Source organism: Micropterus salmoides, unplaced genomic scaffold, assembly GCF_014851395.1.
Source record: "Micropterus salmoides isolate LMB-PRFRI ecotype aquatic unplaced genomic scaffold, ASM1485139v1 Ms_hic_scaffold_8, whole genome shotgun sequence".
NCBI lineage: Eukaryota > Metazoa > Chordata > Actinopteri > Centrarchiformes > Centrarchidae > Micropterus > Micropterus salmoides.
Window position 1 is genome coordinate 7,752,399 of NW_024044570.1, and position 13,728 is coordinate 7,766,126.

The 13,728-nt window shown below is 38.3% G+C and overlaps 1 protein-coding gene across 1 annotated transcript; it reads right to left on the bottom strand.

The window, feature by feature from the left end:
• Positions 1-6,559: 6,559 nt before the first annotated feature.
• Positions 6,560-12,057, bottom strand: alx1 (ALX homeobox 1). The gene is made up of 4 exons (XM_038705062.1): positions 11,376-12,057; positions 10,691-10,995; positions 10,196-10,324; positions 6,560-8,021 (listed from the first exon to the last, which is right to left on the bottom strand). The coding sequence occupies exons 1-4, from the start codon at positions 11,563-11,565 to the stop codon at positions 7,680-7,682; spliced, it is 966 nt and encodes a 321-aa protein (XP_038560990.1). The 5' UTR covers positions 11,566-12,057; the 3' UTR covers positions 6,560-7,679.
• Positions 12,058-13,728: the final 1,671 nt, after the last annotated feature.

Sequence of the window (13,728 nt, forward strand, 5' to 3'; positions counted from 1 at the left end):
TAACAACAAACATTTAGTCCAAATTTAAAAAATTAGGCTGTCACGTAGTTAATAATTTAATGATACTATAGCAACACTTGGTCCCAGCCTTAACAACACTACTTAAGAGTGGCAGCCTCCAAGTAATGTTAGTCAAACCTCATGTACAGCAGGGAGATGACATAAGCGATTAGGAAATTTACAGTTAGATTCTCCATTGGTTATGGTATTGGACTACATTTACCAAGGGACCAGTCTGCAGCTTTCACACAGTAACACTGCTAGCAAATGCCCTGTATGTGTTTGGGTTCACACACAAACACACAATGCACATTAATACACTACAGGCAGAAGACACACACAAACCCATCACCCTGACACACACACTCATATTCCATTCCACTCTGACTTTTCTGGTAACTGGACACCTGCTCTCTCCAGTCTGACTGACATGCAGCAGTAGAGAGTCCAGAACCAATCCCAGCTCTTCCTAATTGGATTTGTGAGGCATCCTGCCGCAGGCCTCTAATAGCCTCCTGTGAGTCGCCTCGGGCCTGTTGTGGACCACTTCCTCCCTGTGCTGAGAATAAGGGACCTCCTGAAAGGCATTTTTGGCTGCACACTCTGATTCCTCAGAGATATTAGGCACTTGTAGATTTTGAGGGACTTTGACAACAATGTCAGAACAACAGGACATATGGAAAAAGGAACAAAACAGGGTACAAGGTTCTAGCATTAGGAAGGCACTGCCAACTGATGGTGGTTTAATTTTTTTGAAATTTCAACTGATTTCCCGTACAAGCCAATGTTTAACTTTCAAACCCACACCAAGAAATCAAACTGTTATGTATTCAGCTTGAAAAAAATGCAATGCCCTTTATGGGCCACGGTGGGGGCTTTATATCTTTTATGTTAGACTGATTTGGATAATTTGGCTAACATGCTTGCTTGTTTACAACTTCAACAGCTGACTTCTCATGTTTTTTGCCCCACCAGAATTTGTCTACAAAAATAAGACCAAATTTGTAATAAAACGGAATTATTCTTTCAGGTGCATTATAAAACATTTTGCATTATCTCTTGTAAAACTGAGTAAGTGCCACAGTGATTGTCAACATTATTTTTACTTGGACTAAATACACATATACAGTGTCATTGTTGATTAAGTAAATTATGTAATAATAATTTAAAGACAATTAAAGTCAAGTAAAATCTTATAAAATATAAAATAATATATAGGATCTACTGGAACTAAATGTATCCATTTGCAATGTGAATAACTTTGGTAAATTATTTAAATGTTGAGAATGCAGAAGAAAATAGTACAACAAAGGAAACCAAGGAGTATTTCATAAAAATAATTCACACCATTGCTCATCAAGTCAACCCTAACATGAAAAATCAAGAGACGAATTTGTAGTAATAACAAAATATCTTTTGATTGTGAGACAGAGGGGGCAGAACAAAGTGCAGGGAGGGAGAGTAGATGTGTAACAAGGTGTTTTTTGCACATTAAAGCAACAAATGGTTTGCTGTTAGACTCCCAAAAATAAAATAAGAACCTGAAAATGTGTATTGAAATATGGCTTCTTTTAGGGTGACGATATCTTGGTGGAAAATTCTCTACCAGAATTTCTAGTAATGAGATTTGGTGCTACCACAAACAGCTCATGGCAATAAAAACGCATACTAGAACTAACATAAACAACATAGCGTAAACACCAAATAGATTAAAATCTAGATACAATTAAAAAATCAAGAAACCAGTCTGATATGTAGGTTGTGTGTGTGATGTACTGAATTTATCAGGTGAAAAGTCATCATTGCTGTGACTGTATCTTATCAATATTACATTGTCATTAATGAAAAAAAAATATTTTCATATGTTCTGAGGCCTGTGGATTTTGTATGACAACAGTTAAATGACCTTTGCAGAGTGATTTAATTTAAGAAGCATGTGTCAGGTCTTAAACTGTACCTGCACCACAGCAAACCACTAGAGGGCTGTAAAGGGAAAACTATCTACATCTTTGGACTTCCAATTTGGAAATTTCACTTCGGGCTTCCAGAACTGGGAATAAGACAAGAGAAGCTTGTCCCTTTTCCTGTTTTGCCATGCCCGGTGTGCAACAGAACAGGAAAAAAGCATTTTAAATGTTTAATCATTAAAGAAGTGTGCGGTGCAATAGTCAGCAGAGAAAGATAGTATAGTATAGTATTGTAAGACTTCATAAGAGAGCTGCAAGTTCAGAAAAAGTCCTTTGTGTCTCTGAACCCACGCAGTAGTTTTATTGGTGTTGATGTCTATGAAGATTCTCAGTCATCCAGGTCATAGTTATCCAAGGATTGGCTTTAACCTTCGTTGGATATTGGTGTTGATCATTTTCTTTTCAACCCTCTTTTCTTTTCAGAGTGTTTTTTACACACCTGAGACCAAGTCCCTTTAATGCATTTTAATATAACTTTCAAAAAACACAAAAAGTTGAGAAGCTTTAGTAAAATAAACAGTACTATTGTCAGTAAGAACTGCATATGAATGTAAAGTGTTTTAGAGTGAGTACAATAAGTATTAATGTGTTCTCCAAAAACATGAGGTTCTTTGTTTTATTACATTCATTGATTTTCTGTGACTTCAGCATGTCAAAACTGACCATGTTTCTGCTTTCAGGCTTCAAGTCAGGTCAAGTCTTACAGAAGAAAACATCAAGTCATCATTTCTTTTTTTTTTATTTCAATCTGTTTCCTTGATGTACATATATAATGCTTTACATATAAGCACCAACTACATTTGTACAGTATTTGTAGTAACAGCATCCTTACTTCGTGAAATTGTCTTTGCTACAGCCTGACAAGAAAGTCTTACAGTATAATAAATGATTTCTAAAGAAAACACAAATCCATCTAAGAATATTACACTGAGCCAGGGAGAAGGCTTATAGAAATAACTGTTCTTATAGAAAAAAGAAGATGGACCGATGGTGAGCTGGTCTATCCATTCCAGAGGAGAAGACGAAGTAGAACATCAGTGCTGAGTGATTAGAATAACAGTGTGCCGACAGCAAGTGTAGATCTTTGCTGTGGAACATACGTGACTGCCGACTCCATTTTTCAGCTGCCTGCCGCTAGAATGTTTGATCTAGCTCTAGTTCTTCATGTCAACCGCGGTGTGTGTGTGTGTGTGTGTGTGTGTATTTTCACACACATACACACACACACACACACACAGGCCTGTCCTCCCCCGCGTGAGGTAGTGCGGGAAGTAGGGAGGCAGGGGAGGGAAGCTCTTATATTAATGGCTGCGGTTAACCTGAGAGGGTCAAACCCATTGGAGCTGTTGATGGATCTGGTCTGCAGGAGCTTTCTCTTGCCCACTCTCTCTCTCTGTATCAAACACACATACTTGCACACATGTGTGCAGGGCTGGTTGCATGACCATCAGTCTCTGATTGTCGAGTCACAATGTGATGATCACTGCTGTACAGAGAGATGAAGATGACGGGAGAGGAGGGGAGGGGAGGTCAGGGCAGGGCAGTGCAGGGCAGCGGGGACACAGAGATGAGCAGGGTTTTAGGCACCGGCAAGTTTACCAGAGGCAGAGAAGTCTCTGGATGAGGTAAACCTCACTGGGTGGAGTCACAGAACCAGTGTTTGTGTGCTGGAAAAAAAGGAGCTCTGGTCAAAATAGAAACAAAAATACCATTTTATATGACTGGATTTCATTTCCTCATTCATTTACAAAATAAAATTTGTTTTTGTTATTGACACAAATTCTTTCCAAAAAGACCCAGATGACTATAAAAAAAAACAAATGGCCTAACATCAATGTTTCTGATTTGCCAGCTTTATGGTTAAGATACAGTTATGTCCAGCGAACTAAAACCATTTGGTCAGTGGTAAGGAAATATCACCAACTATGGTCTCAAAGTCTTCACCCAAGCATTCACCTTCACATCCCACCCTAAGATGTTTGGTGGGCCTTAGGACTTTTCTTCTCAGCTGTCATTCTCATGGCCACAAATGTTAGCTTGTCAGGAAGTGTTTGAAAAAATGAAAGATATTCGTGGGTTCTGGTGAGGACAGTTTCCTCAGAAACAGCAAAAGTCATGACAGACATACCATGTAGTACATACATTGAACTTGTTTTGGTGGTTGGTTAGGAGGCTGCAGGTGTATTTTTGTTTGCGCTTGCAAATGGGTTATGGTTATAGCTTGGTTATAGTGTTATATGGTTATTCAACAAGGTAGCTCAAACCAAGGTCAGCTTGTCACAGAGTTTTTGGTTTGTACGTTCTGGGTGGTGGTGGTGGTGGTGCAACATGGCGGATTCCGTGGAAGAGGACTCGTTCCCGCTGTAGATATAAAGGGCTCATTATAACAAAACATGATTCTTATTTTCAGGTGATTATACACAATTGAAAACACACTTACGAATAATATATTCCATTTCTAACACATTAGAGATCCCTCTAAATCTTAAACACTGGACCTTTTAAGCATCGAGATAAATCAAGTCGTATATCATGCAACTGGATTCAACAACAGACAACAGAAAATTGCAGGCACAGATGCCCAAGGTTTTTGCGTAAAATACTTAAAAGCGCAGAATAAACATATTTCTGGTGCTGAAGAAAGAGAAGCTTTATGGATTTTTCTCACATATCAATTGTAACGTTTACAAGATTCTGTACATTAAAATGAATGTTTAATGCTTCAAACCAACTCCAAAGTCATGTTTAAAGACTGGATTACCAACACGGCAAAAGTGGACCCCAAAATCCCTGTCATTGGATTTTTGTAATTTGAGAAATTGAAATTTTGCACTACTAAAGTGCAAGTATCAATTCAAGTGGGTTCTACATTAGCAGCTAATTTTGTGTCCCGGTCTTATAGAGTGACCTTTATTATTTTAGTTTATATTGTGCTCACATAGTACATGTACCACTGTTATTCCTAGTACATTGTTATTTAAATTACCACAAAAAAGGGACACACTTATACTCAGAGCCATGTGATATATTCTAGCACAGGGGGAAAAGTTCTCTGGGTTTCAAAAAATATAAGATGCCATGAATAGTTACCTCTGTGCACTTTACTTAATGGGAACAAGGTACAGAGGGTTGGAAGATCAACAAAGGCCCAAAAAAGTACCAAAAAATACCTCACTGCAACCAGTCAAGGAACACATCCAACACTGTTCCATGGACACTTCAGGATCAAAGCCTCTATGTTATGATGCGTACAGATAACGTACTTGGGTTTGTACTTTTGAATGGCAGTGACCAGGAAGTACCCCAAGGAAACAAACTTGTTTCCAAACCGAAGCATCTGACACAAATTACAGCCCTAATTGAATCAAGTCTACCGTTCCAATAGAAAGGGTTTCCCTGAGATGCTATCCAATGCCGACCGTGATCTCAGAGCAAAACAAAGGGATGATGTCAGTAAGGAAACAGAAGAGAAAGAAGACATGCTCCAATTACGTGACAGCGTGATAGATTAAAGAACAAGTACTGCATGTTTGAAGACAAACGTGTAGTATTGGGGCCTCATGGAAATGGCTACTATTGACGAATGAAGAGATTAACTGTGTTTAATGAGCTGACATGACTGTTTCCAAACTACAAAGGTTTTGATGGAGTTTAAAAGATAAGTTTGTTTAAATTCTTGTTGTCAACCAAACCGATGTATGTACTTTCTAATGAGTATTGTCTGTGTATCTAAGTCCTGATATATCTTATTCCTATGGGCCTTAGAGTTCCATTATTGTCCAAAACTACTAAAAACACATCAGACAATTTGCTGATTAATCAATTAACCCATTGAAGATAAATAAAAATTATTTTGATAACCGATTAATTGCGCATGTCATTTATTCCGCACAAATGCTTGTTTAGCTTCTCAAAGGTAAGAATTAGCTGTTTTTGTGTTTTTATTTTTTTTAGAACCTCTCTGTAGACACCAGGAACTTGTGATGGACATTTTTCAGCATTTTCTGAAATTTTAAATACTAAACAATAATTAACAATTCAATGAATCAATAAATAATTGACCATATAATAAACAATAAAAAATGTTGTGGTGTAGTTATGTGCCACTGAGCAAGACCATGCCTCACGAACACGTAAAATCTTTATACGAAGTAATTGGGAATATCTGGGCACAGTTTTTAGCAAATGTTACTCAAAAAAAGCAAATAGTGTTTTTTTGTTTATGAAGTATTTTCAGCTGCAGATTAGTACACATTTGTTGCTCTAGTGAGTATTTACAGCAGGGTGGTGTATTTGGGATTGAATAAAAATAAACTACAGTTCCCATCCATGGTAATGAAAGAACAGTGTAGCATAATGATGTGTTTTTAGTTTTTTAGAGAATGAGGAGGAATAAAATATATATTATAGGAATATAATATGTATCAGACTTTAGATTTACAGACAAACACTTCATGTTCACAGATCAATTCATATTGGTTTTGGTCTTTTCGTAAGGTTTGCTGAGAATAAAAATCCAAAAATTTACCACACTTATCCTTTAAACACTATAATTTTAACAAAAAAGTGCAGTCATGATGACAACGATGGAGTGAAGTGACATTCATTTATTATGCTTCCACCAGATAAATTTACAAAACATACTATTTTAAAACCTGCCTCTTCTGCCTGCGTCCTGTACCTGTGATACAGAACAGAGGCAGACGACAGATATTACAGAGCTTTGCTGCAAAGCACACAGACACCTCAGTACGTCGAGTCAGTTTGTCTCAATGCTGCTCATCTTCAGTCCTGAGCTGGAACGAGGGAGGAAGATAAAAGGCGCAGGTAAAGGAAGCTTATTCACAGTGCTTAGAAATGCTATAGTGGTTTGGGACCCCTCCCTCTGGATCCACATGTACCCACACGGGGATCCAATCCCACAGGCACCTGGAGTTGTACTTGCTTCCCCTGCCTTTCACACTTTCTTTCTGTCTCGATAAAGAGGAAACACTGAGGACTTCCCAACCTCCATAAAAAAACAACAACAAAGAAAGCTTATTCATATCAGAGCTCTCACCTCCACCGAAGGGTTCATCAACCATCTGGTCTGACCAGAAAGGACAACAGTTTGTGGGCTGTAAAACAATGCACTGGACATTACCCTGAAAGTATGAATGATATGTATATATCGCTTTAGCTAAGCTACATGAAAGTCTAGAAAAACTCCACCTTTCAAAAGTGTCTTTGACTACTTCATTGTATTTTACTAATAGTATCAGTCCACCCTACTGTAGATCTGCCTCAGACCAGAAACACAGCTGTTTGTGTCTGTCACAAAGCATTATGGCAATTTATTTTTTAGTTCATAGCTTTAGATTATTGACTTGCAACTTTTAGAAAATGCTGAAAACCACAAATCCTCACTTATTTTCCATTTAGGTACTTTATCCAGACCTTATTTTAGTGACTCAGTGAATAAAATGAGTTACAAATGACGCAGATGTAAATAGCAGGGCAGTATTATGTGAAATTGGCCATTTCACTCCACAGCAGATTTTTATTCACAACAAATAAGTGGCTAGTATCACTAGATGGTCTTGTTATATCTGGATTGAGTTTTTTTGAACATGATTTCAGACTCTTTGGACAATTCCCACACTTGGTAAAAACTTCTTAAAAATATTTTTCCATACATTATCCACACTTTCCAGACATGCACAGCAGCCCTGATCACATGGCCCACGAGATGTTGGCCGTGTGTTCCTTGGCCTTCATGCGCAGCACAGCGATGCTGGACGAGCGCCTCTCGAACTCGGGCTTGGTCTCAAAGGCATGGTGGCCGTTGGCAGCTGGTGTTAGGAGGGAGTCTGCACTGAAGAAGTTGTTTAGGGATACATGACCAAACTGGTTCTGCTGATTGGGGAAGCCCACGTAGCTGTGGTCTGCGGCACCGGCAGCTGAACGAGGCGAGTGCGAGTAGGAAGTGACGCAAGGAGGGGAGCCTCGGGGCAGCATGCAGGAGGAGACCACAGAGCCACCGGGAGCAGGGCTCGGCCACAGGTTGTTAGGAATCTGTTGGGTGAAAGAGGGTTTAAGGGGAGAATGAGGATCCATACAGAAATAAGCAGATTTTTTTAAAAGAAAAATGCTCTGACGTAGTTTGAATTTAGTCACTGATGTGTTGCTACATGCAACGTAGCTGTTGAAGTAATATTGTGTTAAAAGTTTAACAGTGGACAAACATGCACATTTCTAACATACACAGTGAAAACTGTAATGGGTTGTTTCACCCATATTGCTTACTCTAGTGGTATCTGGGCATGCAGTGACTTTTGGTTTTATTTGCCCAGGTTATGATAGGCTATATCTATCTGTCCATCAAAATCAAAACACATCACACATCTCTTCTCCAGTACACCATGCTTGATTCACCATAACCATATCTGTATGTCCATACACATATACAGTATACACTGGAACTACTTTCTACAGAAGAAATAGCCCCTGTGAAAACTGCAATGTGTGTGGATTATCCAGATTAGCAGACACTGTTTGTGTACAGAGATGTTGCAGTTTATTTTTCTAATTGTGAGACAGATAACTCAAAATCTGGACAAATAAACCCGAAACTATCAGCATGGCAAGACAACACTTGAAGCAATTAAGAAAACAGGTTGATGAAGTGACCCTTTAAGGGTCGATGGTTAAATGTCATCTGAACGCACACAAAGCCAAACAATTCCAAAGATATGATTTTAGAGGAGTTCACATAATTTAAAATTGTATCATAAAAAGGGTCATGCATCCTCTGTTGGAATTTTATTAGATAACAAAGAGGACAGAGAGGTGATATAATCTCACCTGGTCAGAATACAGTAAACACAACATGGCAGATTTTGAAGGCAGGAGCTACAGTTTACAGAGCAGCATGTCTTGAACTGACGGCTCAGTCACATTCAAATGACTTCATTCACTCTGTGGCAGTTCATTTGGTCTCATTTGCCAAGATTTCAATCAAACTGACAGATTTCAAGTAGCATGCAAATGAATTTGTTTCCTGAAGTCACTGAAATGTGCCACTATAGCTTTCTACCTCATAAATAGTATGTGATATTTAAAGAAATATAAAAACAAATAATTGTGCCAAAAAAGTTCCATGTACTTTACATCAATTAACAAATATACTGGAGTGTCTTTTTCTGGAGTGTATAGATGGAATAGCTGGCTATTGCTCAGCACAGGACAATACCTTTTGCTAAATTATAGCTTACAGTAAAAAAGAAAATCAAATACCACAAACCAATAGTTGTTTGGTAAAGAGTAAAAGTCCTCTTTGACAGTTAGATAAACTTCTTCGGTACCACAAAAGTATGGTTTTAGCTTGAGAATCCGCTTGGCCAACATGTTCTTGACAACATGTGCCATCCATAAACGAGCCACTGTCTTTGCCCAAAAAGCAAAACTTCTGGCCAAAACCTCACAGTCAACAAAACAAAACAAAACTCTTTAAAACCCACAAGAATGCAATCTATGTCCACTGTGTGCAGGGAGACAAAAAAAACCCACTGCCAGCACAATTACATGTAGGACTGTCCATTTAATGACAGTAATCTGGATCAGCTGTAAGAAAGGGCATGGCTGGTATCCAGGGGTATTTATCAGAAACATGTGCGAAGAAAATACGAGACGGTCCAAGAGATTTCTGACCTGGTCTTGGGCCAGGGCATAGCAAAGCTGTGACTCTGACTTTTCCTGCTTTTTTCTTTTCTTTTTTCTTTTTACAATTCTACCTTTTTGAATACAACACTAAAGCTGCTTTCTGTAAGCTTAAAATATTAACACACACCCTGTGGCAGGAGTAAAAGGAGGAGCACATTTCCATCTGAAAACCCTAAAAGGGTTGGAGGCCTAATCTCAGTGTCTGATAGTGAACACCTACCAAAAGGAGGAACTGACATTCTGCATCTCCTCTCACCTCATTTTGTACCTGACCTTTGTCCAAACAGCAAGATGAATGTTCCACTAACATGAAATCTGATATAAGGCCATTCATTTCAGCCATGACACCTCACAGAGACTCTAATCAGTGTTTGGCTTCTTATCTGAAGATGGGTTTTATAAGAAGTGATTTATAGAGCAGCAATTACATGCTCTGATTTACGCAGAAAAAAAACATTCATTTGTTGTGGCTTACATAAACTGAGTATTTTAGAAGAGAGGACTTTGAGAAAGTGAACACAACTTGCCTGTGTGTAGCTGTCGGTCCTTGGTAACACTGATAAATCATAGGTGGCTGCAAAGTGAGTTTTGGCTTGTTGGATCTGCCCATAGCGCTCTCTTTTCCTCCACTTTGCTCTTCTGTTCTGAAACCACACCTTATTGTAAAAAAAAAAAAAAAAAAAAAAAAGAAGAGAAAATTGAATAAGTCAAACCAAATTCTGGCAAAACAATAAATAATAATTTAAGAGATACAGCAGCCTAAAATTAAAAGACATTACTTTTGCATTGGTTTAATAATAAAGTGTGTGTTGATGATTTGTTTTAATTACTAAACATATTTTGTGGTGCATTTATTTGAGCTACATTGATTATTTTAATTGTTTGGCATAGCAACGTAGCTATTTCTCCACATTTATGTTTTATCGTCTAAACTCCTTCTTTCTTTATTTTATGGTTTCTTTTCTCCACAGGCCTACGTGAACGTTAACAAAATAAGAGTCTGGTGATAATTGTAGGCCTACCTGCACTCTGGCCTCTGTTAATTCCGTCCTCATGGCCAGCTGTTCCCTCACATAAACATCTGGATAGTGAGTTTTCTGAAAGACTTTCTCCAGCTCCTCCAGCTGCGAGCTGGTGAAGGTCGTCCTGTGTCTCCTTTTCTTGCTGCTGGACACGTTACTGTCGCACTTGTCTCCCATGTCGTCCAAATCCGTTTTCTCCTGTCCAGTTGTCACCGGAGACGCCCGAACAGTGCAACAATTGTCCATCGTCCTCCCGAGGTCCGAGTGCAAAGTGTCGTCGTCTGTTTTTGGCCCAGCGTAATTGGCTAGAATGAAGTGAAAGTGATAAATGAATAACAATACATTTCCAATTGTCGTGACAGTGCATAAAAATAAATCTGTACAATTCACATTACTTCTTATTCTTATAGTCTATTATTCTTATAGGTCATTTTAACACTAAAATGATTTATGTGTGTTTGTTTTAAATATAAACAAAGATTTTAAGAAATTTGAATAGCGAAAACGTAAAATTATTGCAATAGAAACCACATGTAATGAGATTAACTGAACGCCATAAATGTAACAGAAAAGGTTTGTACAAAAAAAGAAACGACATTTCTCTCAAGCTTTTCTCCTTAACTCGCACACAGATGAAGACTTAAGTGTTGATGCACAAAAAGTTTCAAAAGGTGTTTTTACGCACCGTTTTGGTCTCCGCAGGGCGAGGAGCGGTGTTCGCCGCTCTGAAGCCCGAAGGCCTGCACACATTTCGGGGAAGTCTTTGTGAAGTACTGCGCGCTGTCCAGGCTCTCCATGACTTGGTCCATGTAGTAATCGCTTGCCTTCATCGATTGGCTTTTCAACGCAAACTTATCCTCCATATACTCCATCATCTTAACTGTAATCCGCTCGCTTTAATCAAATGTCACCATAAAAAAAAGAAGAAGAAGAAACTAATCGTCGTCGCGCACCGATGAGCGGAGCAATGCCTTGTAATGCAATAATTCGCCAATGGAGTTAATTTGCTCTGTCTTGCAGGCACAACGTCTTTATAGCCCCAAAGAGAATGAGATCCTTAAAGAGTCCCCCTCCTCTCTGAATATGAAACAGCACCCAACTCCTCCCACGACCTGAATCCAAACCAAACAGCAGTTTGAAGAGATTCTAGATCCGCAACGACTTTGGGAGGAAACAATCAAAAGTGACTTTAATTTACAACATGTTTAGACATCCAGAATGAGGCAATAATTTATCTACAGCTACAAGTTGTGACTGCAAATGGGATTTAATCTGATCACTGTATACTCAAGGTCGCTGGTCTCTGCTGTTGATTCATTTCGTTTTTGGGGTACCGGAATAAAGTGAATAGCAACATGCCCTAAAATGAAAGCATGGGGGAAAACATATATTTAATTTATCTTAATTATTATCCTATGGCCTTTAGGCAAACTGATTTATAGCCTTTTACTTTTATTTAGGCCCTGCCAATTTTGTTAAATCGTAGGCTATATTTCAAGCCTATAAAAGCTTTATGTCAATAATTTAATATTTACAAATCTGTATAGAAAAGCAAATAAGCTACATTTTAACGTTTAATTGGGAAAATTTATTTTGTTTTTGTTAGTTCTATAAATGCGTATTTTAAATGCGTACACTATTAGATTTATGATTTAATTGTTATTTAACAATTAAAATTGCAGGCATGCTTCAGACTTCGCACTCCAAAAGGATTTTAATTAAAGATATTTTATTTTTGACATTTTGACACGCAAAGACAAAAAATTAGCCTAAAATGTTCACGTTCAGAGATTTATTTTCGCCAATGTCCAGTACGTCCTAAACTATAAATTAGATTCCCGAGTTGCCCCGAAGAACTTAAAAAAAAAAAAGTTCAGTTCTTTAGTTTGACAATCTGATCTCAAGATATTCGATAGTTTGGCGCATGTCCATCCCAGCACAGTACTAATTATTCTCTATAAAAAACTTCTTCTATAGACTGGCGCTTTAGGTCAGATTTTTACAAAATTATTGATAAGATTTTGTCCTGAGAACAAGCAATGAGTCAATATGGCATTTTTTTTTTTTTCAGTGGTAACAAAAGCAAAAAGCCTAACCACACATTAAATTAAACAAGACCAGTGCCCTTTGCTTAGTGAGCAGTAACAGTGTATTTCTCTCAGCTTTGGCCATTAATCCTTTGTGAAAATATTGTATGAATAACATCAAATTAGTAATTAATATCTGACATTAAAATGTCTTGTAAATTAAGTATTGAGGTATTCTTGCTTAAATTAAAGACCACATCATCTTCATGCAGGTAAGTTGAGTTTCATTGAACCCAGCAGCCCTCAAGAGCAAACACATACTGCTCAATGGGAACTTTTGCAAAAAGGACAGGAAGAGCTGTTCTTCTATTTCTTCTTATTGGAGGAATTATGTTACCACTAACCAAAGCCTATCTCCCACCTCCACATCTCCACCCAGAGCCACACCACCTGCAATGCACACCATGCCTAGCTTTGGTTCGCTTTGGGGTCAGTGGCAGTTACCTGGAGCTTCATGGTGCCACAGGAGAAAAAATAAAAATAAACAGAGGTGCTCTTAAGTTGCAGGGGGGTGTCTTATTGGTCTTCTAAGATGACCTCGCACACTGACTCACGCTGAGGAGAAAATGTGAAAAGTTCACTGTGGTTTGGTGGGTCTTCGGCTGGAAATTCCTGCCACAATACATGCTGAATTGGCCTGTGAAGTTGGAGGGTTTGGTCACCTTTAGGCCGATCGGTCAGACTAATTCTTGAAGTGCTGCAGCCAATATGTCATGTGAGCCACCTGGAAAGATTTACACCTTCACTTTTAATAAAAACATATTCTGCCAGTTTGTTATAATATTATTTGGCATTCATCATGGTCAAAATATGATTGAACTGAACTAACTATAATTCATTTCAGTCTTAATGTGACTGATCACAGTCCAATACAACCAAACCAGGCCAAACGTGCCACTTCAGAAGGCAGCAACATGACATCATCTTGCCTAAAGCCACCCTTGGGTCTAA